The 23,211-nt window shown below is 51.2% G+C and overlaps 2 protein-coding genes across 5 annotated transcripts in view; both read right to left on the minus strand.

The window, feature by feature from the left end:
* The window catches only part of SPAG9 (sperm associated antigen 9), a 31,840-nt gene extending 17,714 nt beyond the window's left edge, over positions 1-14,126 (minus strand). For 2 of the 4 annotated variants that reach the window (XM_044274841.1, XM_044274843.1), the window contains exons 1-4: positions 13,642-14,125; positions 4,466-4,586; positions 526-596; positions 223-317 (exon numbers count right to left, since the gene is read on the minus strand). In XM_044274841.1, the coding sequence (XP_044130776.1) occupies positions 223-317; positions 526-596; positions 4,466-4,586; positions 13,642-13,950 (596 nt within the window). In that variant the 5' untranslated portion in view covers positions 13,951-14,125. The other 2 variants (XM_044274842.1, XM_044274845.1) reach the window with 2 other exon arrangements.
* A 2,000-nt stretch (positions 14,127-16,126) lies between these two features.
* On the minus strand, positions 16,127-21,248 carry LOC122923955 (E3 ubiquitin/ISG15 ligase TRIM25-like). Its single transcript, XM_044274849.1, has one exon. The coding sequence runs from the start codon at positions 21,057-21,059 to the stop codon at positions 19,479-19,481; it is 1,581 nt and encodes a 526-aa protein (XP_044130784.1). The 5' UTR covers positions 21,060-21,248; the 3' UTR covers positions 16,127-19,478.
* Positions 21,249-23,211: the final 1,963 nt, after the last annotated feature.

A 23,211-nucleotide genomic window follows, 5' to 3' on the forward strand; every position in this document is an offset into this window, starting at 1 on the left:
CGGTGACTACATTTATAACACACCAGCAGGGAGTCGTGGCGCCCGGCCGGCCATTCTGCACACTTCAGCCCTTCCTCCGCTGCTGCATTCCGATCCATCATCCGGCTTTTCTGCATCAGCCCGAGCATTGTTCCAGGATTTAAAGACAATGGCGCCATTCTCTCCGAAAGACAAAAGCAGCTCCGGGGCCCGGCCTCCCCACCCCCGACACACAGATCTTACCGAATTTTACTGTGAATAGTAGATTCCAGCTGCTCGGACCCTATCAGCTGCTGCAGCTTGGTACGTTCCAAGTGTTCCATATAATTGTGAATGATCTGTGGGGAGATTGGGAATAATCACCTGAGATTTAGGATAATCTGCAAAAACCACGACTTTCACAAAAAACTGTCACTGTGCTAAACGGACAGAATAAAAATAAGTGACCCCCCCCCCGTCATGTCAATGTAATCTACATATGAAAGCCAATGTACACCGCAGCCACAGAGAAGTCCTGGCCCCAGCAGCGCCCCGCAGCCTCCGTACCTCGGAATGTCGCAGGTGAAGAGCGTTGTATTCCTTTTTCAGCTCCGCTTCTCTCTCCTCCAAGCGACTGACTGAAAGAGGGAAATGCACAGGATTCATCTCATGGGGGACACACAGAAGAAACACGTAAACACGCTATTCCCGTGTACGGCCCTGCCGGAGAGCCTACACGTATGTACAGTATGAACAGTCGGGGGTACATGTTATATACGTGAAGGTTGGAGCTGTGGGACCTCTGTACCGTCCTATATCTGGATGGCCTCATTTGTACATGGATCGATGCTGAGGGGTAGGACGGCCGTGACTAGAAGTCAGAAGGCCCGGAGCTCTGCTCTGCGGGGGTGATATTACATTGTACAATAACGAGGAACCGCGACAGGTCCCAACATAGCGCCAATCTATGCAGACATCTATACGGCATTTGTACTGAGGTGGTGGCGAAAAATAAAAAAAATACATTTCTATATAAATTTTTCTCTAAATTTATTGTTCTACATGTCTTTAATTAAAAAAAATGCAATAAGTGTATATTTATTGGTTTGCGCAAAAGTTATAGCGTTTACAAACTATGGTACAAAAATGGGAATTTCCGCATTTGAAACAGCTCTGACTTTCTGAGCACCTGTCATGTTTCCTGAGGTTCTACAATGCCCAGGCAGTACAAACACCCCACAAATGACCCCATTTCGGAAAGTAGACACCCTAAGGTATTCGCTGATGGGCATAGTGAGTTCATAGAAGTTTTTATTTTTTGTCACAAGTTAGCGGAAAATGATGATTTTAATTTTTATTTTTTCTTACAAAGTCTCATATTCCACTAACTTGTGCCAAAAATAAAAAATTCTAGGAACTCGCCATGCCCCTCACGGTATACCTTGGGGTGTCTTCTTTCCAAAATGGGGTCACTTGTGGGGTAGTTATACTGCCTTGGCATTTTAGGGGCCCTAATGCGTGAGAAGTAGTTTGAAATCCAAATGTGTCAAAAATGCCCTGTGAAATCCAAAAGGTGCTCTTTAGAATTTGTGCCCCTTTGCCCACCTAGGCTGCAATAAAGTGTCACACATCTGGTATCGCCGTACTCAGGAGAAGTTGGGCAATGTGTTTTGGGGTGTCTTTTTACATATACCCATGCTGGGTGAGAGAAATATCTCCCCATTTTTTTTTTTATACAAAGTTGTCATTATAGAGAGATATTTCTCTCACCCAGCATGGGTATATGTAAAATGACACCCCAAAACACATTCCCCAACTTCTCCTGAGTACGGCGATACCACATGTGAGACACTTTTTTGCAGCCTAGGTGGGCAAATGGGCCCAAATTCTAAAGAGCACCTTTTGGATTTCACAGGGCATTTTTGACACATTTGGATTTCAAACTACTTCTCACGCATTAGGGCCCCTAAAATGCCAGGGCAGTATAACTACCCCACAAGTGACCCCATTTTGGAAAGTAGACACCCCAAGGTATTCCGTCAGGGGCATGACGAGTTCCTAGAATATTTATTATTTTTTTGTCACAAGTTAGCGGAAAATTATTTATTTATTTTTTCCTTACAAAGTCTCATATTCCACTAACTTGTGACAAAAAATAAAGTGCGTTTTTTGTAGAGCCTATAGAACATGTCCTATTCTTGTCCGCAATTGCGGACAAGAAAAGGCATTTTCTATATAGTTCTGGCAATGTGCGGATCCGCAAAATGCGGAAAGCACATTGCCAGTGTCCGTGTTTTGCAGATCCGCGGTGTCCGTGTTTTGCGGATCCGTGGATCCGCAAAAGACATACGGACGTCTGAATGGAGCCTTACAGGGGGGGTGATCAATGACAGGGGGTGATCAGGGAATCTATATGGGGTGATAAGGGGTTAATAAGTGACAGGGGGGGGTGGGGTGGGGGTGTAGTGTAGTGCTGTGATTGGTGCTACTTACAGAGCTGCCTGTGTCCTCTGGTGGTCGATCCAAGCAAAAGGGACCACCAGAGGACCAGAACAGCGTCCGATATACCTTTCAAGGGTTATAAAAAAAATCTAAAAAAAAAAAATCGCATCTACAGCCTGCCAGCGAACGATCGCCGCTGGCAGGCTGTAGATGCACTCATTTACCTTCTGATCCTGTGAACGCGCGCGTTCACAGGAAATCTCGCGTCAAGGAGGAATGAATCGACCGCCTCCGGAACGCTATTGTGCGTTAGGCAGTTAAAGGGGTTTTCTGAGATTTGGATCAGCCGTTTGAGAAGGCACTGGAGCTCACTGAAGTGAATGGGGCTGAGCTGCAATACCAAGCGCGGCCACTATACAATGTAAAGCGCTGTGCTCGGTGAGCTGAAAGCTGACCTATCCCTGTGATGGCTAACCTCCAGCTGTGGTAAAACTACAACTCCCAAGATGCACACTTGCCTGGCTGTTTTCAGAACTCCATAGAAATGAATGAAGCATGCTGGGAGTCGTAGTTCCACCACAGCTGGAGTGCCGGACAGGTCACAGGGATAGGTCAGCAGTATCGGAATCTCAGAACACCACTCTAATGCGTTATATGGTTCTTCCTCTAGGGGGCGTCCTGAGACACCTGAGAGCTACGGCGTAACCCTTTGCCCGCATGGCGCCTTATGTCCAGCCTTCTCATCCCTACTGGTGATTACTACTATCCTCCTGTCTATATGTTCACCCTCCAGCTACTGGAGACCACTTTCTTGACTTGTGTCTGAGCCCAATTTTGGTCCATTTTCTGGGGCCCGCTTCCTTCCATTGCATTGGTGGTAATGGCAGTTCTGGCGCAGTATGTCTGGAGAGGCGCGGAGCTACAGGTGGACCCCTTACTTATCTCCCACCTGGGGGGGGGGGTCTGAATTGTGGGACCCCCACTTACTTATCTCCCACCTGGGGGGGGGGGGGTCTGAATTGTGGGACCCCCACTTACTTATCTCCCACCTGGGGGGGGGGGTCTGAATTGTGGGACCCCCACTTATCTCCCACCTGGGGGGGGGTCTGAATTGTGGGACCCCCACTTACTTATCTCCCACCTGGGGGGGGTCTGAATTGTGGGACCCCCACTTACTTATCTCCCACCTGGGGGGGGGGGGTCTGAATTGTGGGACCCCCACTTACTTATCTCCCACCTGGGGGGGGGGGTCTGAATTGTGGGACCCCCACTTACTTATCTCCCACCTGGGGGGGGGGTCTGAATTGTGGGACCCCCACTTACTTATCTCCCACCTGGGGGGGGGGGGGTCTGAATTGTGGGACCCCCACTTACTTATCTCCCACCTGGGGGGGGGTCTGAATTGTGGGACCCCCACTTACTTATCTCCCACCTGGGGGGGGGTCTGAATTGTGGGACCCCCACTTACTTATCTCCCACCTGGGGGGGGGGGGTCTGAATTGTGGGACCCCCACTTACTTATCTCCCACCTGGGGGGGGGGTCTGACTTCTGGGACCCCCACTTATCAGGAGACTGTAACACGGCTTCATTCACGAGAATGTGGAACCTGCAGAGCGGATGTAGAGGAGCGTCACTGGTGCTGTGGCTCCTCCAGGTCAGGAGGCAATGACTTGCTCCAGCCCCAGGATCAGTGGGGGTCCCAGCAGTTCCCCGGTCAGGAGGCAATGATTTCCTATATCCCCAGGATCAGTGGGGGTCCCAGCAGTTCCCCGGTCAGGAGGCAATGATTTCCTATATCCCCAGGATCAGTGAGGGTCCCAGCAGTTCCCCGGTCAGGAGGCAATGATTTCCTATATCCCCAGGATCAGTGGGGGTCCCAGCAGTTCCCCGGTCAGGAGGCAATGATTTCCTATATCCCCAGGATCAGTGGAGTCCCAGCAGTCCTTCCAGTCAGAAGGCAATGACTTCCGATAGCCCACGATTAGTGGGGGTCCCGGCAGCCCCCCGGTCAAGAGGCAGTAACGTCCTACATCCCCAGGATCAGCGTGGAGGCAGGACCCTTACTCTGATCGGCGTAGTTCTTCGCCTTCAGCTCTAGCTGTCTGGTTTGCGATTCCAGAAATTCCACCCGAACCTGCAAATCCTTCTTGTCCTGCTCCTGCAAGTCTTCAAATTCAATGAATTTCTGGAAAGAAAAGAAAAGCATATAAATATATATATATAAATAATCACATATGCAGTGATAACAACTCCTTCCAGACATGGGGGTCCGCCCCCCCCCCCAGTCTGCAGTGCGATTCGGCACATGTACACCAGGGGGCGCACCGCTCCTTATATACCATCCTGGTGGAGACTGACGCCACAAACCCTTCTTGGTTAACCCCTTAATCCCAACAGGGTCATTACTGGTCACTGTCAGCTTCCATCAAATGGTTAAACAATCTCAGCCGGCGATTAGACACCTGACAACCTCCCCGGCCACCATTACAGCTCCCTTAAGAGTTGTCAGCCATGTTTCCCTAGTAGCGATGGAGGGGGGCAGCGGATTTCAGGCAATGTATGGGGGGGAAATCGATAATGGCCGCCATACTGGTTGTCACCCAGCTTTCCCATCTCCCCGGGACAGATCAGATAACAGTCTCTCCTGATGACTGCGCTCGTGCCAGGACTAGACCATCACAAGACGCAGACCTCCTGACCATCACATCGTACCGCGGTCACATGACCCATCAGATGAACCTTATGTAACACACAAAGAAAAAAAACGTAAAAATGTCTGTGATCAGGCAGGAAGTTCAGGCGGACGCCCTGCAATGTGATGCAATATTAATACCGGAGAATCGCTTACATAACAACTCCATAGAGGCGCCATCAGACCCTACATGCCCCCTACAGCCGGCTCCAGGCTACCAGACTGGTGAATGCAGCTCTGGAGGTGAATGCAGCCATGCAGCAATGTGTTATGTAAAATGCGATGGTCACAGAAAATTCCCTGAACGCCGCGGGGTCACTGCTGACAATGAACCTGCGATGACCCCTCTAGAAAGCGCCAGACCAGCAATCCCGGGGCCCGAGCTGATCCATCCCCTTTGTGACATGTACTGACTGAGCCAAAAATCCCAGCCGGCACCGTCCGCGCCCCATACCCTCGGTCTCTTCCATCATTGTCACTTTAAGGGCTCGTCCCTCTGTTATCTCTGCAGCCGCCGCCATTAACCCCCTGCGCGGTCATTACAAGAAAAGAAGCCATTGTGACCGTCTGACTAAACCGCGAGGACCTGGCGGCGAGGAAGCGGGACCGACGGAGCTCAGACAGGTGCAGGTGAGGGGGGGGGGGGGGGGGGGGTGTATAATATATGGCAGGGGAGGGGAGAAAAGATTACTGCTCGCCCGTAGAGCCGTTATAGTTGTCAAGGGGGAGAAAAAGTAACAAAAAAACTAAGAAAACTTGCAAATAGTAAAAAATAAATGGCATATTTTTAAGCTCTCTGCCGATGATGTCACTTTAAGGGGGGATATTTCATAATAATAAATCTCAGCCGGGGGAGAGGAAGCGACTCCTCGCACGTCATCGGGACAAGACCCTGGCAGGACGGATAGGGGCTCGTTCACACAGCTGGATTTTGGCGTTTTTTCCGGCATCCTACAGCGACGCCTACTCCCCGGATCACGCTGTAATAGCACAAAACGCGTCGCACGTAATGTTTTAGATTTCACTGCAGACTTCATAGTAAATTCGCGACGCGAGCCACGAAATACAAAGTATCACTCAGCCGGGGGCGCGGACTGGATTTTACCGGTACGCATGTGACCGCGTTCACACTTGGCAGATTACCCATTGCGGTTTTGGCAGAGGGTCCGGGGCTTGTGTCACATGTGGATTTTGTTATGGATTTGATCACGGCAAGAAGAGAATCCACAGACTTTCCGCGCTCCGATTATCGGAGCAGATCCGCCACGTGGAAGCAGTCTAAGGGCACGTTCACACCTCAGCAGATCTCCATCAGCCTGTGAGTAGAGAACGCGAGACCCGCGGCCAGAGCGACAATGGGACGTCCTGGTGCGGAATCGTGGCATCAGCAGCAATCGCAACGTCTGCACACAAGATCTAAACCCATCTAGTGAGCGCAGCCTTAGGGAGCGGAAGCCGAGCATCAACACCGCGATTCCTTTTCTTCCGAGACGCAAAGTCCACGTGCAAAGAAAATGCGCGGTGTGAACGGCTTCCTAGTGAGGAGGAGGAGAGGTGCGTCTGTGGGGTTTACGTGGATTTCAGCTCATGCCCTCAGCCCGGGAACACACACAGTTTTTTGAGCCGAAACCTCCAGTAAATTGCTCCAGACCATCCATCCCATAAACTGACTGGGAGACGAGACACTGTGGAGGCACCAAGGGCCACATGCCTCACCGCCGGGGGGGGGGGGGAGTTGTTGAAGATCTCCATGGTGGGAAATGGAGGAGATTCTGAAATATTCAGCTGCTGGGGCCCCACGAGGAAGACCCTGCTGATAGCAGAGAGCACAGACGTCTGCGAGACCCGGGAGTGATTTCCTGGACGATGGACGTGACACAGACATAAGAGGAAGCGGCGCCCCACCCAGGACTACTACCTCAGCCGGACACAGAACGTGTCTGCCATCATGGTTCTAACACAGATAATTTGTGATTTCCAATGCATCGGACAGGAAAAAAATGAAACAACTTTGCAAATAACCTTGGACACAGGCGCACCCACCGTTTGAGGTTCACAGCTCCTCTGCAATCCTATGCCTGCTCTTCTACTGTCTGCAGTTCAATGAGAAGACTAAAGAGCAGAGTGACATGTGGCTGCTGCAGCGGTCTGTAACCACGGAGACACATCGCTCTGCAGAGGAGCTGCATACAGAAAGCAGCAGGAGCTTTTTATTTAGGATCCTTGGCAAAGCTGAACATGAAGCTTGGAGTAGCGGGTGGACTGAGAGAGGTCCGCCTGTAGAAGCGGAGTGTCGTGGAGAGTTCCCACTACACAGGGGAGGTCCACCCGTAGAAGACCTGGAGAAGCAGAGCATCGTGGAGAAATCCCACCACACAGGGGAGGTCCACTCGAAGATCTAGAGAAGCGGAAGGTCGTGGAGAGATCCCACCACACAGGGGAGGTCCACCCGTAGAAGAAGCGGAGCGTCGTAGAGAGATCCCACCACACAGGGGAGGTCCACCCGCAGAAGATTTGGAGAAGCGGAGCGTCGTGGAGAGATCCCACCACACAGGGGAGGTCCACCCGCAGAAGATTTGGAGAAGCGGAGCGTCGTGGAGAGATCCCACCACACAGGGGAGGTCCACCCGCAGAAGATTTGGAGAAGCGGAGCGTCGTGGAGAGATCCCACCACACAGGGGAGGTCCACCCGCAGAAGATTTGGAGAAGCGGAATGCCGGGGAGAGATCCCACCACACAGGGGAGGTGACAGGTCTGCCCGTAGAAGATCTGCAGAAGCGGAGCGTCTTCAGCGGGTGACAGAATGCATGTGGAGAGATCCCACCACACAAGGGGGGACGTATTTGGACAAGCACACGACCAAGGCCATAACGATCAAAGTGACTAGAGGGACAACCAATGTCCTCCACCATGCCTTGGGATGAGCGGCCAGAGGATCTGCTGAGCTCTCCGAGACGCCTGGAGCGACCTACCTACAACAGGGAAGGCCGACTGTACGGAATGCAGGCAGCCAGGAATGTAAAGCATCAGCTAGGAAAGAGTTAACTCAGGGACCTCCCGGAGGAGCAATGCTGAGAAGTCAGGAGACAGATGGTTGACAGGCTGACACTTGGGACAGATGTTGTGTCAGAGCGTAACAGGCCACATTATTACACATCACAGCAACACCCGAGGCGACCCTGCACTTCCATGACTCCAGTGATCATGTGTGAGGGGCCGACACACCACATGGGGGCGCTCACTGCCACGTTACACAGATAATTAATGTACAGACAGGATAAGTAATGCATGTGCACAGTGACTGCACCAGCAGAATAGTGAGTGCAGCTCTGGAGTATAATACAGGATGTAACTCAGGATCAGTACAGGATAAGTAATGTATGTACACAGTGACTGCACCAGCAGAATAGTGAGTGCAGCTCTGGAGTATAATACAGGATGTAACTCAGGATCAGTACAGGATAAGTAATGTATGTACACAGTGAATGCACCAGCAGAATAGTGAGTGCAGCTCTGGAGTATAATACAGGATGTAACTCAGGATCAGTACAGGATAAGTAATGTATGTACACAGTGACTGCACCAGCAGAATAGTGAGTGCAGCTCTGGAGTATAATACAGGATGTAACTCAGGATCAGTACAGGATAAGTACTGTATGTACACAGTGACTGCACCAGCAGAATAGTGAGTGCAGCTCTGGAGTATAATACAGGATGTAACTCAGGATCAGTACAGGATAAGTAATGTACACAGTGACTGCACCAGCAGAATAGTGAGTGCAGCTCTGGAGTATAATACAGGATGTAACTCAGGATCAGTACAGGATAAGTAATGTATGTACACAATGACTGCACCAGCAGAATAGTGAGTGCAGCTCTGGGGTATAATACAGGATGTAACTCAGGATCAGTACAGGATAAGTAATGCATGTGCACAGTGACTGCACCAGCAGAATAGTGAGTGCCGCTCTGAAGTATAATACAGGATGTAACTCAGGATCAGTACAGGATAAGTAATGTATGTACACAGTGACTCCACCAGCAGAATAGTGAGTGCAGCTCCGGAGTATAATACAGGATGTAACTCAGGATCAGTACAGGATAAGTAATGTATGTACACAGTGACTGCACCAGCAGAATAGTGAGTGCAGCTCTGGAGTATAATACAGGATGTAACTCAGTACCAGTACAGGATAAGTAATGTATGTACACAGTGACTGCACCAGCAGAATAGTGAGTGCAGCTCTGGAGTATAATACAGGATGTAACTCAGGATCAGTATAGGATCAGTAATGTATGTACACAGTGACTGCACCAGCAGAATAGTGAGTGCAGCTCTGGAGTATAATACAGGATGTAACTCAGTACCAGTACAGGATATGTAATGTATGTACACAGTGACTGCACCAGCAGAATAGTGAGTGCAGCTCTGGAGTATAATACAGGATGTAACTCAGTACCAGTACAGGATAAGTAATGTATGTACACAGTGACTGCACCAGCAGAATAGTGAGTGCAGCTCTGGAGTATAATACAGGATGTAACTCAGTACCAGTACAGGATAAGTAATGTATGTACACAGTGACTGCACCAGCAGAATAGCGAGTGCAGCTCTGGAGTATAATACAGGATGTAACTCAGAATCAGTACAGGATAAGTAATGTATGTACACAGTGACTGCACCAGCAGAATAGTGAGTGCAGCTCTGGAGTATAATACAGGATGTAACTCAGGATCAGTACAGGATAAGTAATGTATGTACACAGTGACTGCACCAGCAGAATAGCGAGTGCAGCTCTGGAGTATAATACAGGATGTACAGAGAACATGGCTGCAGGCTGGTTCTGTGACCTAAACAGAATGCAGCAACTTGAGCAGAACTCTGACAGAAGTGAATGTGCAGAGCTGTACATCTTCTGTAGATGTTTTTGTACAATATATTGACATAAAGGGGAATTCCGGAGAACATTACCCTAGAAATCATAGTGGGGACATTGTTTTTGAGCTTCTCTCCCTTTATAACGGTCTGTTAATCCGGCATCAAGTGCTCACTGATACGGAAATATCCCATGTTGTCATCTCCCCTTCATACCATCATCCTCCTCCCTACCAGTTCCTATTTACATGGGACTTCTCCCGCCTCCAGTACCCGCGGCTCTCCCAGTCCTGAGCCACATGAGGGCAGACAGATCACGTGCGGGGCCCATACACACAGGCGTCTGGGTGGGGTCAGGGTGACGGCCACCGCTCTATAAATACGCGTCTGGTCAGCGGCGGTCACATGACTCACACAACGGCGAGGAGCATAATAACCCTGGGATATAATCGCACAGTAAGAGGAAATTACAGCTCACTTAAAGGGCCGGCGTCCTGACTAATGCAAAGTTCCCAGACACTGAGTAGCTGCTTGCTGTCATTGAGTGGGAACACTCTTGTTCACATCCAGCAGCTGAATGTCCTCACAGACCTAATTCTTCTCACAGCTGAGGGTTTGTTACAACAGTATCCAGTCCAGACAATCCTCAGGGTTGTGCTGCCGATGCATGTACCACACAGAGTCTACACTGGACATGACTGTACCGAACCCTCAGCTGTGAGACAGCAGGCAGACGTCTTGTAAATGGCGAGGCGCTGGCGGACACTGAGGTCTATCGCTCTCCGTTATCAGCCTCGGCTCTGAGGCACGCGAGGTGCGGACCCTGGAATGTTGAGAGCTTTGGGATTTCCTTAGGAAGTCCTTCGGTGGGATGGTGGGGGTTGTGTTTCCTGCAGAGACTCCTAAATATCAAGCCTGCTCCAGTAAATCCCCCCATACAGCCCGATACCTGCAGAGCGCCCCCATGTGCCACCAAAAAATAAAAAGAATGGTTAATTCTGAGATTCAAGTGACTAACAGCCATTGTTCTGCCCCACAGCAGCACAGAGGACATCGCTCACTGAGGGGGAGTCACCAAGAGAGAAACATCCACACACCCAGCACAAGCGTGTGACATCCTGACCCTGGAAAGACGTACTGAGGACCACCCAAACGTCCCCGGAGGGACCCCTACAATTCAAGGTTCAGCACCGGCCCTCAGCCGCCATCTGAGCATCTGCTGTTGCTAAGCAACATACTGTATATCACCGGTGTCAGCCCCAAACAAGCACCTCAGGAGTGAAAGAGGCACAGAGGGATCCGGGGGTGAATACTTATGCAAGGGAGCGTGAAGTAGTAACATTAGGAGGCGCTCAAACATTGGTTATTTGGGGGTACACACAATAATGACTAATTGGGGGACAAGCTATGGGGGTGAAGTGTGGGGGCGTCAGACGGCGGGCGACAGCCCGACATAGGGCGGCGGGTTTGAGGGGGGGGTGACGGGCTCTGCAGACAGATGGTGACAGACTTGGGTGCAGTGTGGAAGCTCTTGAGGAGCAGCAGGCTGGGGTGGCAGGTGACTGTAGGGGTGCAGCAGTATTAGGGGTGACAGGTTCTGGGGATGCAGGCGGCTGCGGTGACAGTCTTGAGGTGCAGCAGTACTGGTGGTGATGGGCTCTTTTTGGGGTGAGTCTGGGGGGTTCCAGACTTGGGGGTGAGTCTAGAAGGGGGCGACAGTCTCAGGGTGCAGCAGTACTGGGGGGTGGTTACAGACGGAGTGCAGCAGGTTGGAGGGTGCCTTTCTCTCTGGGGGCAACAGGTTGGGAAAGGTCTGGGGGACGAAGGTCTGGGGGAGGGGACGCAGGTCTGGGGGGGGCGCAGCAGTTGGTGGACGCAGGTCTGGGGGGGGCGCAGCAGTTGGTGGACGCAGGTCTGGGGGGGGCGCAGCAGTTGGTGGACGCAGGTCTGGGGGGGGCGCAGCAGTTGGTGGACGCAGGTCTGGGGGGGGCGCAGCAGTTGGTGGACGCAGGTCTGGGGGGGGCGCAGCAGTTGGTGGACGCAGGTCTGGGGGGGGCGCAGCAGTTGGTGGACGCAGGTCTGGGGGGGGCGCAGCAGTTGGTGGACGCAGGTCTGGGGGGGGCGCAGCAGTTGGTGGACGCAGGTCTGGGGGGGGGCGCAGCAGTTGGTGGACGCAGGTCTGGGGGGGGCGCAGCAGTTGGTGGACGCAGGTCTGGGGGGGGCGCAGCAGTTGGTGGACGCAGGTCTGGGGGGGCGCAGCAGTTGGTGGACGCAGGTCTGGGGGGGCGCAGCAGTTGGTGGACGCAGGTCTGGGGGGGGCGCAGCAGTTGGTGGACGCAGGTCTGGGGGGGGCGCAGCAGTTGGTGGACGCAGGTCTGGGGGGGCGCAGCAGTTGGTGGACGCAGGTCTGGGGGGGCGCAGCAGTTGGTGGACGCAGGTCTGGGGGGCGCAGCAGTTGGTGGACGCAGGTCTGGGGGGGCGCAGCAGTTGGTGGACGCAGGTCTGGGGGGGCGCAGCAGTTGGTGGACGCAGGTCTGGGGGGGCGCAGCAGTTGGTGGACGCAGGTCTGGGGGGGCGCAGCAGTTGGTGGACGCAGGTCTGGGGGGGCGCAGCAGTTGGTGGACGCAGGTCTGGGGGGGCGCAGCAGTTGGTGGACGCAGGTCTGGGGGGGCGCAGCAGTTGGTGGACGCAGGTCTGGGGGGGCGCAGCAGTTGGTGGACGCAGGTCTGGGGGGGCGCAGCAGTTGGTGGACGCAGGTCTGGGGGGGCGCAGCAGTTGGTGGACGCAGGTCTGGGGGGGCGCAGCAGTTGGTGGACGCAGGTCTGGGGGGGGCGCAGCAGTTGGTGGACGCAGGTCTGGGGGGGCGCAGCAGTTGGTGGACGCAGGTCTGGGGGGGCGCAGCAGTTGGTGGACGCAGGTCTGGGGGGGCGCAGCAGTTGGTGGACGCAGGTCTGGGGGGGCGCAGCAGTTGGTGGACGCAGGTCTGGGGGGGCGCAGCAGTTGGTGGACGCAGGTCTGGGGGGGCGCAGCAGTTGGTGGACGCAGGTCTGGGGGGGCGCAGCAGTTGGTGGACGCAGGTCTGGGGGGGCGCAGCAGTTGGTGGACGCAGGTCTGGGGGGGCGCAGCAGTTGGTGGACGCAGGTCTGGGGGGGCGCAGCAGTTGGTGGACGCAGGTCTGGGGGGGCGCAGCAGTTGGTGGACGCAGGTCTGGGGGGCGCAGCAGTTGGTGGACGCAGGTCTGGGGGGGCGCAGCAGTTGGTGGACGCAGGTCTGGGGGGGCGCAGCAGTTGGTGGACGCAGGTCTGGGGGGGCGCAGCAGTTGGTGGACGCAGGTCTGGGGGGGCGCAGCAGTTGGTGGACGCAGGTCTGGGGGGGCGCAGCAGTTGGTGGACGCAGGTCTGGGGGGGCGCAGCAGTTGGTGGACGCAGGTCTGGGGGGGCGCAGCAGTTGGTGGACGCAGGTCTGGGGGGGGCGCAGCAGTTGGTGGACGCAGGTCTGGGGGGGGGGGCGCAGCAGTTGGGGGACGCAGGTCTGGGGGGGGGGTGCAGCAGTTGGGGGACGCAGGTCTGGGGGGTTGCAGCAGCTGGGGGGGGGTCAGTCTGGGGGGTTGCAGCAGCTGGGGGGGGGGGGTCAGTCTGGGGGCCAGTGTGCGGACCGCCCGGGGCCCCTCACCTCCTCGGCGTGCTTCCTCAGCGCCTTCTCCCGCTCGTACTGGGTGAGCAGCTGCTCGTTGTCCTCCCGCAGCAGCTCCAGCTCCACCTCATGCTCCTGGTTCTCGGCGCACACGGCTTCCAGGTTCTCCAGCACGGCCACCACCAGCGGCATCAGCTGCTTCACCGCGTCCTCCTCATAGCGGCCGATCAGCCGCTCCAGCTCCCGGTAGATGGAGGCGGCCAGGCCGGACACCCGATCCGACATGACGGCCCCGGCCGTGCCGCCCGCCTCCTCCTGGTACACCAGGCCGCCCTCCTCCAGCTCCATGGCCGCGGCCTGACTGCTGTCCGGGCCCCGGAGCCGACACCGCCGCTACTGGGACACAGACCTGACGTAAGCGCTGGGCGGAGCCCGTGGTGGGACCGCCCCTTCTCCAGCGGCACCTCACATGGCCACGCCCCCATCTAATCCTTCCCTTCCTCACACATGGACATCTGCATCTCCTTCCCGCCCTGTCCTCCCACGTACCCATCTCCACCCTGGACTGGTCCTTCCCCCTCCTTGACTGGTCCTTCCCTCTTCCTGGACTGGGCCTTCCCCCTCCTGGACTGGTCCTTCCCTCTCCTGGACTGGTCCTTCCCTCTCCTGGACTGGTCCTTCCTCTCTCCTGGACTGGTCCTTCCCCCTCCTGGACTGGTCCTTCCTCTCTCCTGGACTGATCCCTCCTCCTCAACTGGTCCTTCCCCCTCCTGGACTGGTCCTTCCCCCTCCTGGACTGGTCCTTCCCCCTCCTCATTCATGGACATCTCCATCTCCTAATTGTCTTCTCGTCCATAGATGACTGTTTCTGCATTTCCCTGTCACCCCTCCTTCTGAAGTTGTTCTCCTCCAGAACATATCCTTCCATAGTAGGCAGATTGCCGCCTTCCTCCTGGTCTTCTCCGTCTCTCCCATGGTCCTCCCTTCCCCTCCCTACCTACATGTTTATCTCCTGCTTTCCGCTGCCTCTTTTCTTATAGCCACCACCCCTTTCTCCTCCCCATTCCTTATACATCCAGGTCTTCTCCTCCTTCCTCCCTCCTTCCACTTACCCAGTGACCACCTCCAGAACCTCCTCCGTCATATAGGCTCTTCCTTCTGCCAGATTTTAGGAGAATCTTTATCAAGCCTGCTGACTCTCCCTGCTCCCCACCCACCGGCACCTGCTGTTATAGGGAAAGCTAGAACCAACTCCTGAGAAGTTTACCCTGAAGGCTATGTTATCTCCATTGACGTAACTTGCTGGTCCTTTCAGCTGCTATTCCATCTCAGTGTCAGGCAGGGGCATGGAGACGAGATCTATATAAAAGTGTGGCCCCTTTGGTGTTGGTTCCCACTCCCAGCTGTGTGACAAATCTTGTGGTCCTCATGTCTCACCATCTTCTTTTAAAGACGGTTGGGTTCATTCCTTAGTCTTGGAGACTAGATCCCTGCTCAGGCAGATGAGACCAACATGGGTGGTGTAGTTTGTTGAATAGCATTGAGTTGCTTTATGGGAGGCTGCATCATTGATCCAGGCCAACTTCACCATAATGTCCTATGTAGGACAACCTAGAAGAGGAGACCAGTTATCTCAGACAGATTACAGCATGGCAGAGGCTGCAGAGGGAAATTACTATGCTGCGCAGCATGACTAATCGAAACAAGGATACCAATAAAGTTGCATGAAGGTGGCAGCTCCTGACTAATAGAAACGAGGACACTTATAAAGTTTCATGAAGGTGGCAGTTTCAGATTAATGCAATCAAGGAAACGAATAAGGTTGCATGAAGGTGGCAGAAACAACTTCAAGGAACCTTAATAAGTTGATGATGACAGCTCCTAATAGAAATAAGGACATTAATAATGTTGTATGAAGGTGGCAGTTCACGACTAATGAAAGAAAATAAACTAATAAAGTTGCATGAAGACGGCAGGTCATTTTAAATTTGGTGAAATCTGATATCTGCCATTAGGAGGAGCACAGAGAGGAATGTGGACCTCAGACACAGCCTGGTAAACTATCCCTTAAAGGGCACCCCTACAGCAAAAAGGGGATAGAAAATTCCCATGATGAGCCCAGGGCGGGTGGCTGTATTTCATGTGCCTGGAGCCACCTGTTCAGGCTACACATTTTAACAATATGTTATGACGCTACAGAACGTAATCACGTGTAGCCCACAGAGAAGAGAGGTGAAATCGTCCTGGAGGATTTAGGGATTTCTCCATGATCCCACAGACTACGGCTGGACAACCTTTTCTGCTTGTTCCTTCCATGGATCAGAAGAGGTCCCTGATGCAATAGCCGAGCGATTTTCATCACTTATAACAGTCCAAAAGACCCCTTTTAAAAATGGTCAGAGCAATGTATGCTGTGACCAGCGTCTGCCAGCAGCACAGAGTGTTTCAGGAGATGTTTTTACAGCAATGCTTTGGTGTCAACTTTTCACAAATAAAATTCAGGAAAAGGCGAGACAAGGTACAATTTATATCATGAGTTTAATAACACAATCATTTCTATGAGACTTCACCATATACAAAAAGCTCAGCAGCAAAATGTGACAAACAAGCTGGTGACCAGGAGACCATGTTCTCTCAGAACGTGCACAGATGACCGGGAGACCATGTTCTCTCAGAAAGGGCACAAGATAATGACCAGGAGACCATGTTCTCTCAGAAAGTGCACAAGCTAAATACCAGGAGACCATGTTCTCTCAGAAAGTGCACACGATGATGACCAGGAGACCATGTTATCTCAGAAAGTGCACAGATGACCAGGAGACCATGTTATCTCAGAAAGAGCAGAAGGTCATTACCAGGAGACCATCTTCTCTCAGAAAGTGCACAAGATGATGACCAGGAGACCATGTTCTCTCAGAAAGTGCACAAGATGATGACCAGGAGAGCATGTTCTCTCAGAAAGTGCACAAGCTGATTACCACCAGAGCATGTTCTCTCAGAAAGTTCACAAGATGATGACTGGGAGACCATGTTGTCTCAGAAAGTGCACAAGGTGATTACCAGCAGACCATGTTCCCTCAGAAAGTGCACAGATGACCAGGAGACCACGTTATCTCAGAAAGGGCACAAGATGATGACCAGGAGACCACGTTTTCTCAGAAAGTGCACACGATGATGACCAGGAGACCATGTTATCTCAGAAAGTGCACAGATGACCAGGAGACCATGTTATCTCAGAAAGAGCAGAAGGTCATTACCAGGAGACCATCTTCTCTCAGAAAGTGCACAAGATGATGACCAGGAGACCATGTTCTCTCAGAAAGTGCACAAGATGATGACCAGGAGATCACGTTCTCTCAGAAAGTGCACAAGATGATGACCAGGAGACCATGTTCTCTCAGAAAGTGCACAAGATGATGACCAGGAGATCATGTTCTCTCAGAAAGTGCACAAGCTGATTACCACCAGAGCATGTTCTCTCAGAAAGTTCACAAGATGATGACTGGGAGACCATGTTTTCTCAGGAATTACAGAAACTGATGACTGGGAGACAATGTTCTCAGAAAGTACTCAAGCTGATGACTGGGAGACCATGGTCCCTCAGAAGGTGGAATGCTCCCACTACACTAAAACCGGCCTGGTTCTTATAATTCACTAGTTCCATTGGGTGTAATGTGTAAAATTGCTGACCATGGCTGATTTCTTATACAAACAGCAGCTCCTCCACTTCAACAGAGCAGAGCTGCAATACCAGACACAACCCATGGACAGGCGTGGCGCTGTTTGTCCCAGAATAATTTTATTTCAGTCCTGGAAATCCTTATAACACGGCACAGTGAAGCTATAGTTAACGTCCACTAGACTGAAGTGAATGGTGATATATAAAATATATAAAGATGAAGGCGTAGAAACCAGATGTGCAGCCAAAAAGTCTGGGATATCCCCAGTCTATGCAATATACAGAAGGGGGGTTGAGAGCTGAAGAGCACAGCGCGCAATACAACGGGAGGAACTGGAATGATACAGAAGTGTATCTAATATGTCTACTGGAGGCGCAAGCAGAAATCATGGAGGACTGGAGGGTGGATACAGCTGAAGATCCCTATACACATTAGATTATCGTCATCAGAAGGTATCAATTTCGTCTGGGCCCACCCGCTATCTCATGTGTACGGGGATCTCCATGCAGATCGAGTGTATTGCATTTTAGTGCCTTTTGTTCTACTGGGACAGGGATGGCCAACCAGATGCTCTCTAGCTGTTGCAAAACTACAACTCCCAGCATGCCCAGACTGCCTACAGCAGAGCATGGTGGGAGTTGTAGTTTTACAACAGCTGGAGAGCTGCAGGTTGGCCATGCCTGTCCTGGGAGATAAAGCAGCGACTTTCTGCTCTCTTGCCATTGAAAACACGTATGTGCATCAGCCAAGCATGCATGTGTATGAAGGGGGGGGGGGGGTCGGACAATATAGCTTTCGGCTAATAGTATGGGTAACTTAAAGCGGTGATCCATTAGAATTTTTAAAAAAGCTTTTCCACAAGCTGCTAATGCTTCAAAAATAACAGATACTAAACTCACCGATCCGCTGCCATTACTATTGTTAACAGTGCCGATTGACACTGTGCTCCACTTCCTGAATGGCATTGGCTGAATGGCATTCACATCCATTTCCTGCCATATCGGGACCGGAGCAGGAAGTGGAGCACTGCAGGGACCATGTCAGAACAACAGTAGTGGAAGATGGAAAAGGTAAGCATAACCATCTGCAGCTGAATGAATGAGAATGATCGACTGGTAAGTCAATTAGAATATTCTGTACCAGCAACCAAGCTCAGTCACTGGTGTCTTTAAAGCCTCACAACTGACCCTCAGCTATCTGGTGTTGGCTCCAAGTGATGGAACCGATCCATACTCCCCCTTCTATATCAATGTAGAAGGTCACATTGGCCAGCTGCTATTCTATCTGGTGGCAGCATCAGATTATGAAACCAATCCATCCTTCACCTCCTATACCGATGTAGGAGGCCACATTGGCCAGGTGCCACTCTATCTAGTGATGGCTCCAATCCATCTTCTCCTATATTGACGCAGGTGGCCATATTGGCTTGGTGCTAGGCTATCTGGTGGTGGCTCCAAGTGATGAAACTACTCCATCCTTCCTCTCCTATGACAGTGTAGGAGGCCATTTTGGCCAGCTGCTATTCTACCTTGTGGTGGCTCCAAATAATGGAACCAATCCATCCTCTCCTTAATTGATGTAGGGGGCCATATTAGCCAGGCGATATGCTATCTGGTGGTGGTTCCAAATGATGGAACTAATCCATCCTTCCTCTCCTATAGCATTCTAGGAGGCCATATTTGCTAGGCGCAAGGCTATCTGGTGGTGGCTCCAAGTGATGGAAACAATCCATCCTTCTTTCCTATATTGATGTAGGAGGCCATACTGGCAAGGTGCTTTGCTATCTGGTGGTGGCTCCAAGTAATGGACCTAATCAATCCTTCATCTTCTATATGAAAGCAGGAGGTCATATTGGTCGGGTACTATTCTATCTGGCGGTGGCTCTGAGTGATGGAACCAATACATCCTCTCCTGTAAGAGGGCATATTAACCAGGCACTATGCTCCAAATAATGGAAACAATCTATCCTTCCTCTCCTATATCAATGTAGGAGGCCATATTGGCCAGGAGCTATGATATCTGGTGATAAAACTAATCTACCCTCTCATAGGTCAACACAAGAGGCCTTATTTGCAAATATTCAACTTCTCTTATGTTTTGCCTTAGTTTTCATAAATAACTATACATAATTTTCAGAAATCTCGCACTGGGCATATATAGGATATACAGGACCATATGGAGCCACCAGTAAATATTCTAGCTCTTAACTCTTACCCAGTCACCCCAAACATAAAACACAGCATGGAGGGGTTCGGTGAAGATAGCAGAGAAGGTGTGCAGGTGTCGAATGGGTCCTTGTAACTCGTAAAAGGATAACTGTCCAGCCTCATAATCCAGATATATCCTGAAACTCTGGGAGGAGACGTAGTGAGATATCTGGCTGACGTCACTGGAATGTATGGCCGAATATTCATTATTAAATTTACATAAACCCCAAGACTTGTTGTTGTTTCCAATATAGGACTGGACGCCTTTCCTGTCTATACTGGGGTAACACACCCCGATCATCCAGTCTCCTGACTCGCTGGTCTCCACCTCCCAGTAATGTCGCCCTGAGGAGAAGTTCCGGGTGCTCAATACCTGACAATACTGAAATCTCTCTGGGGTTTCGAGACGACATTGATTTAGATCTGACCAGGACACACTTTTCAGATCTCCTGACACCATGACATAATTACCAGCCGTGTTTAGATCTAGTAAAATATCCAGAGACTCGGACACATAAATCCCTCTCTTCACACCCGTCATAATGTCAGCCAATCCAGCATGTAAGGCCGCTGAAATTAGACATTCATCTAGATCTCCTGCCTCGTGGACCTTCTTATCTTCTCTCTCTCTGTCTTCATCATCTCCTTCCTGACGGTCATAAAAGTCATCTCTTAAGGATCCTTTTCCTTGTAATACAGTGACGGGATCGCTCATGTGACACAGCTCTTCAACGTCAAACATCTTTCTGGACAGCTCGTCCTTCTTTACCTCCAGCTGCAGGATCAGGTTAGAGACTGTGTGTGACACCTGTTCTTCCCAGTTGGAGATTTCACTGAGGACTCTTTTCTCCAGAAGATCCAGCTGTTCTCGAATTTCCCTAAACAGGACATTGACCTGCTTTGTCACCCCAGCTGCTTTTTCTTGCACATCTGTCCTTCGTTTTTGCAAGTTCTTGACTCGTTTCTCTGTTTTCTTCTTCTTTGTGGTCAGCTTTTCCAAAACATGTATTAGTTTGTCTCTCTTCTTTTCAAAAGCGGCATTGATAGGCTCCACATAGTGTCCTTTATGTTCTCCAAAAGCAATGCAGGATACGCAGATGCAAACAGCGTCCTTGGAACAGTAGTATTCAAGGATCTTCTTGTGTGTGGAACATTTCCTCTTTCCAAAAGAAGTGGTGGGTTCCGACAAGAGGTGTTCAGGGGATTTGCTGTGGACCTTCAGGTGACTGTCACATAGAGAAGCTTCACACAATAGGCAGGATTTAATAGCAGGTACTGGAGAATGAATGCAATAAGTGCAGAATATCCCTGATGCCTCATGGTCTTCATGGCACGTGGATGAACATTCTGCTGTGTGGCACAGAGTCATGTTCTTCTGCAACACTGGCCTCTGGTGAAACCGCTTCCTGCATTCAGGACAGGTGTAAACTCCAGATTCCTGCTGAGTGTCCAGCTCACGATCAATGCAGCCCTGGCAGAAGCTGTGCCCACACCTCATGATGACGGGATCCGTGTAGATGTTCAGGCAAATGGAGCAGTTCTGGCCGTACTTGAAGTCAGCAGATGCCATAATCACAATCAGGAAGTGACTCTTGATCTGGTAAATTCAGTTTCTGTAGCTGGAATTGCTGCACTCACCAGGGAAAGTCGTAATTCTCCTTCTGCTGTAACTTTTTGCGGTGAATCAGATGTCTTTGGAGTGACACAGCATGTTTTTCCCCGCGGTTATGCCCTCGATGATCCGACGTACCTTTTTTTTTTCCTGTGTCTCTTTCTCTGTTAGAACGGAACACCAGACCGTCAGCTGTGTTGAAAATTACGCTGTTGCCAGCAGAGTTCGCCATCTTGTGGAAAAAAAGTAGAAGACACCGAAATTTGTTACATTTTAGGCTACATGCACACGACCGTATGTGTTTTGCGGTCCACCATACGCCGTACGCCATCCGTTTTGTTTCTTGCAGATCCATTGTCCTAAAACGCACAAGAATAGGACATGTTCTATTTTTTTTTGCGGGGCTACGGAACGGATATACTGATGCTGACCCATTGAAATGAACGAGTCCGCATCCTATTCGCAAAAAAAAAAACAGAACGACGCGGAAACAAACAATGTTCGTGTGCATGTAGCCTAATGAATACATGGTAGCTAGAACCAAGGAAGTCCACCGCTATAAGGGACCACCCGTGGCATGGCATCAGTGCAGAATCAAATCACAATTTTCAACAGAGTTATTTTTATATCTTGGTAGATCCCCCTTACCTGGAGAGTGAATTACGTTCAGCAACAGTCAGCTCATTGGCTTTATGTCACGGCGGACGTGCACTCAGTATAACAGATAATGCACCAACCAGGCTCTGGACGAGAGACAGGGGAAGGGTCACCTCTTAGCTAATCCCTGACCTCTTTCCCTGCACTGCTCAGCCCACATGCAGACCTTGAAGGTAGGTGTGATGTGTCCTCCAGCCTGGGCTGACAAAACCATGAACACCCTGAGAGGGTGAAGTGGGGAAATAGGAGCAGCCTGCTCGCACAGAACCTGGATGGGATAGATGATACAAACAACCAAACTAGAAATGACACTTATCTTTGAGAGCAGGAACTGACAGCCAACCTTCCCTCCAAGCTTCCCATACCACAATGATCAGTATAATCTGCTCAGAGCACTTAGCTGGAGGCCATTTAAACTAATGACCCCACCCAGTGCACCTGATGAGAGGCGGATCCAGCACGGCACCAAAACAAATACTAAACTCGTGCTGCTATCCTGGCCGACCTCCGCACATCGTCAGAGTGGGGCATGACACTTTAGCAGCTACCTACTGACTCCTCCTGCTGCACAGCTCTTCCCATAATATAATATACATGCACGTGTAGGAGGGTCGAATGCAGCCTTGCTTCTGACTGACGGATTTGTCAATGGATCATACCATTCTGCTGTGCAGACAGGGGCCACTGCCCTGGTGTAAGAAAGGTTAAGTGTGCCATATTGCCATATAAGAAAGCCCAGTTGTGATACTATGTCCAGCGAGGTAACCAATTATAATGTGCATTTGCAGTACCCCAGTACAGGGGGTATCTGCCAATGTTATGTATGGTAATGTAATGTTATGTACACCCAGCATGTCCTGGTATGGTTGGCAGGGACAGGGTTAATCACCCTGTTACTCCCCTCTTGGAAGGATTGGGCTGGTCCTACCTCCTGTCTAGAGGGGGAGAGGAGTTTTAGTCTAGAGAGTGAGGAGGGAGGAAGCCAGTCCATGTGCTCCTTCTCCTAAGGCCTCAGGATCCAGAGACTAACCGATCTCTGTGAAAGTGACTGCTTCTGCTACAGCAAGAAAGAAGAGCTTAGAATCTGCAACTACAGCTATACAGACTTTGCTGCGGGGGATAAAGACGTTTTCAGCTTTCCTCCGGCAGCCATTCTAGAGACCCTGGTTCTAAACTGTATTTTGTGCCCAACGAGAAGATGGCGACTGGCCGCCTGCCAAGTTGAATGACTTGCTCAAAGTGTAGAAGTTAGTGGTCTTATGTTAGAATAAGCTGTGCTCGTGTTGGCAATTGACCAATTAGCCATAATTAATTATGTCAAGTACAGCTTTAGTATTAACCCTTAGGATACCGGAGGTTTGTTCGTTTTTTTTTCGTTTTCATTTTTCTTCCCTATCTTTCTTGAGCCATAACTTTTTTATATTTCCGTTCACATAGCTGTGTGAGGGCTTAT

The sequence above is a fragment of the Bufo gargarizans genome, unplaced genomic scaffold, assembly GCF_014858855.1.
Source record: "Bufo gargarizans isolate SCDJY-AF-19 unplaced genomic scaffold, ASM1485885v1 original_scaffold_2097_pilon, whole genome shotgun sequence".
Classification (NCBI taxonomy): domain Eukaryota; kingdom Metazoa; phylum Chordata; class Amphibia; order Anura; family Bufonidae; genus Bufo; species Bufo gargarizans.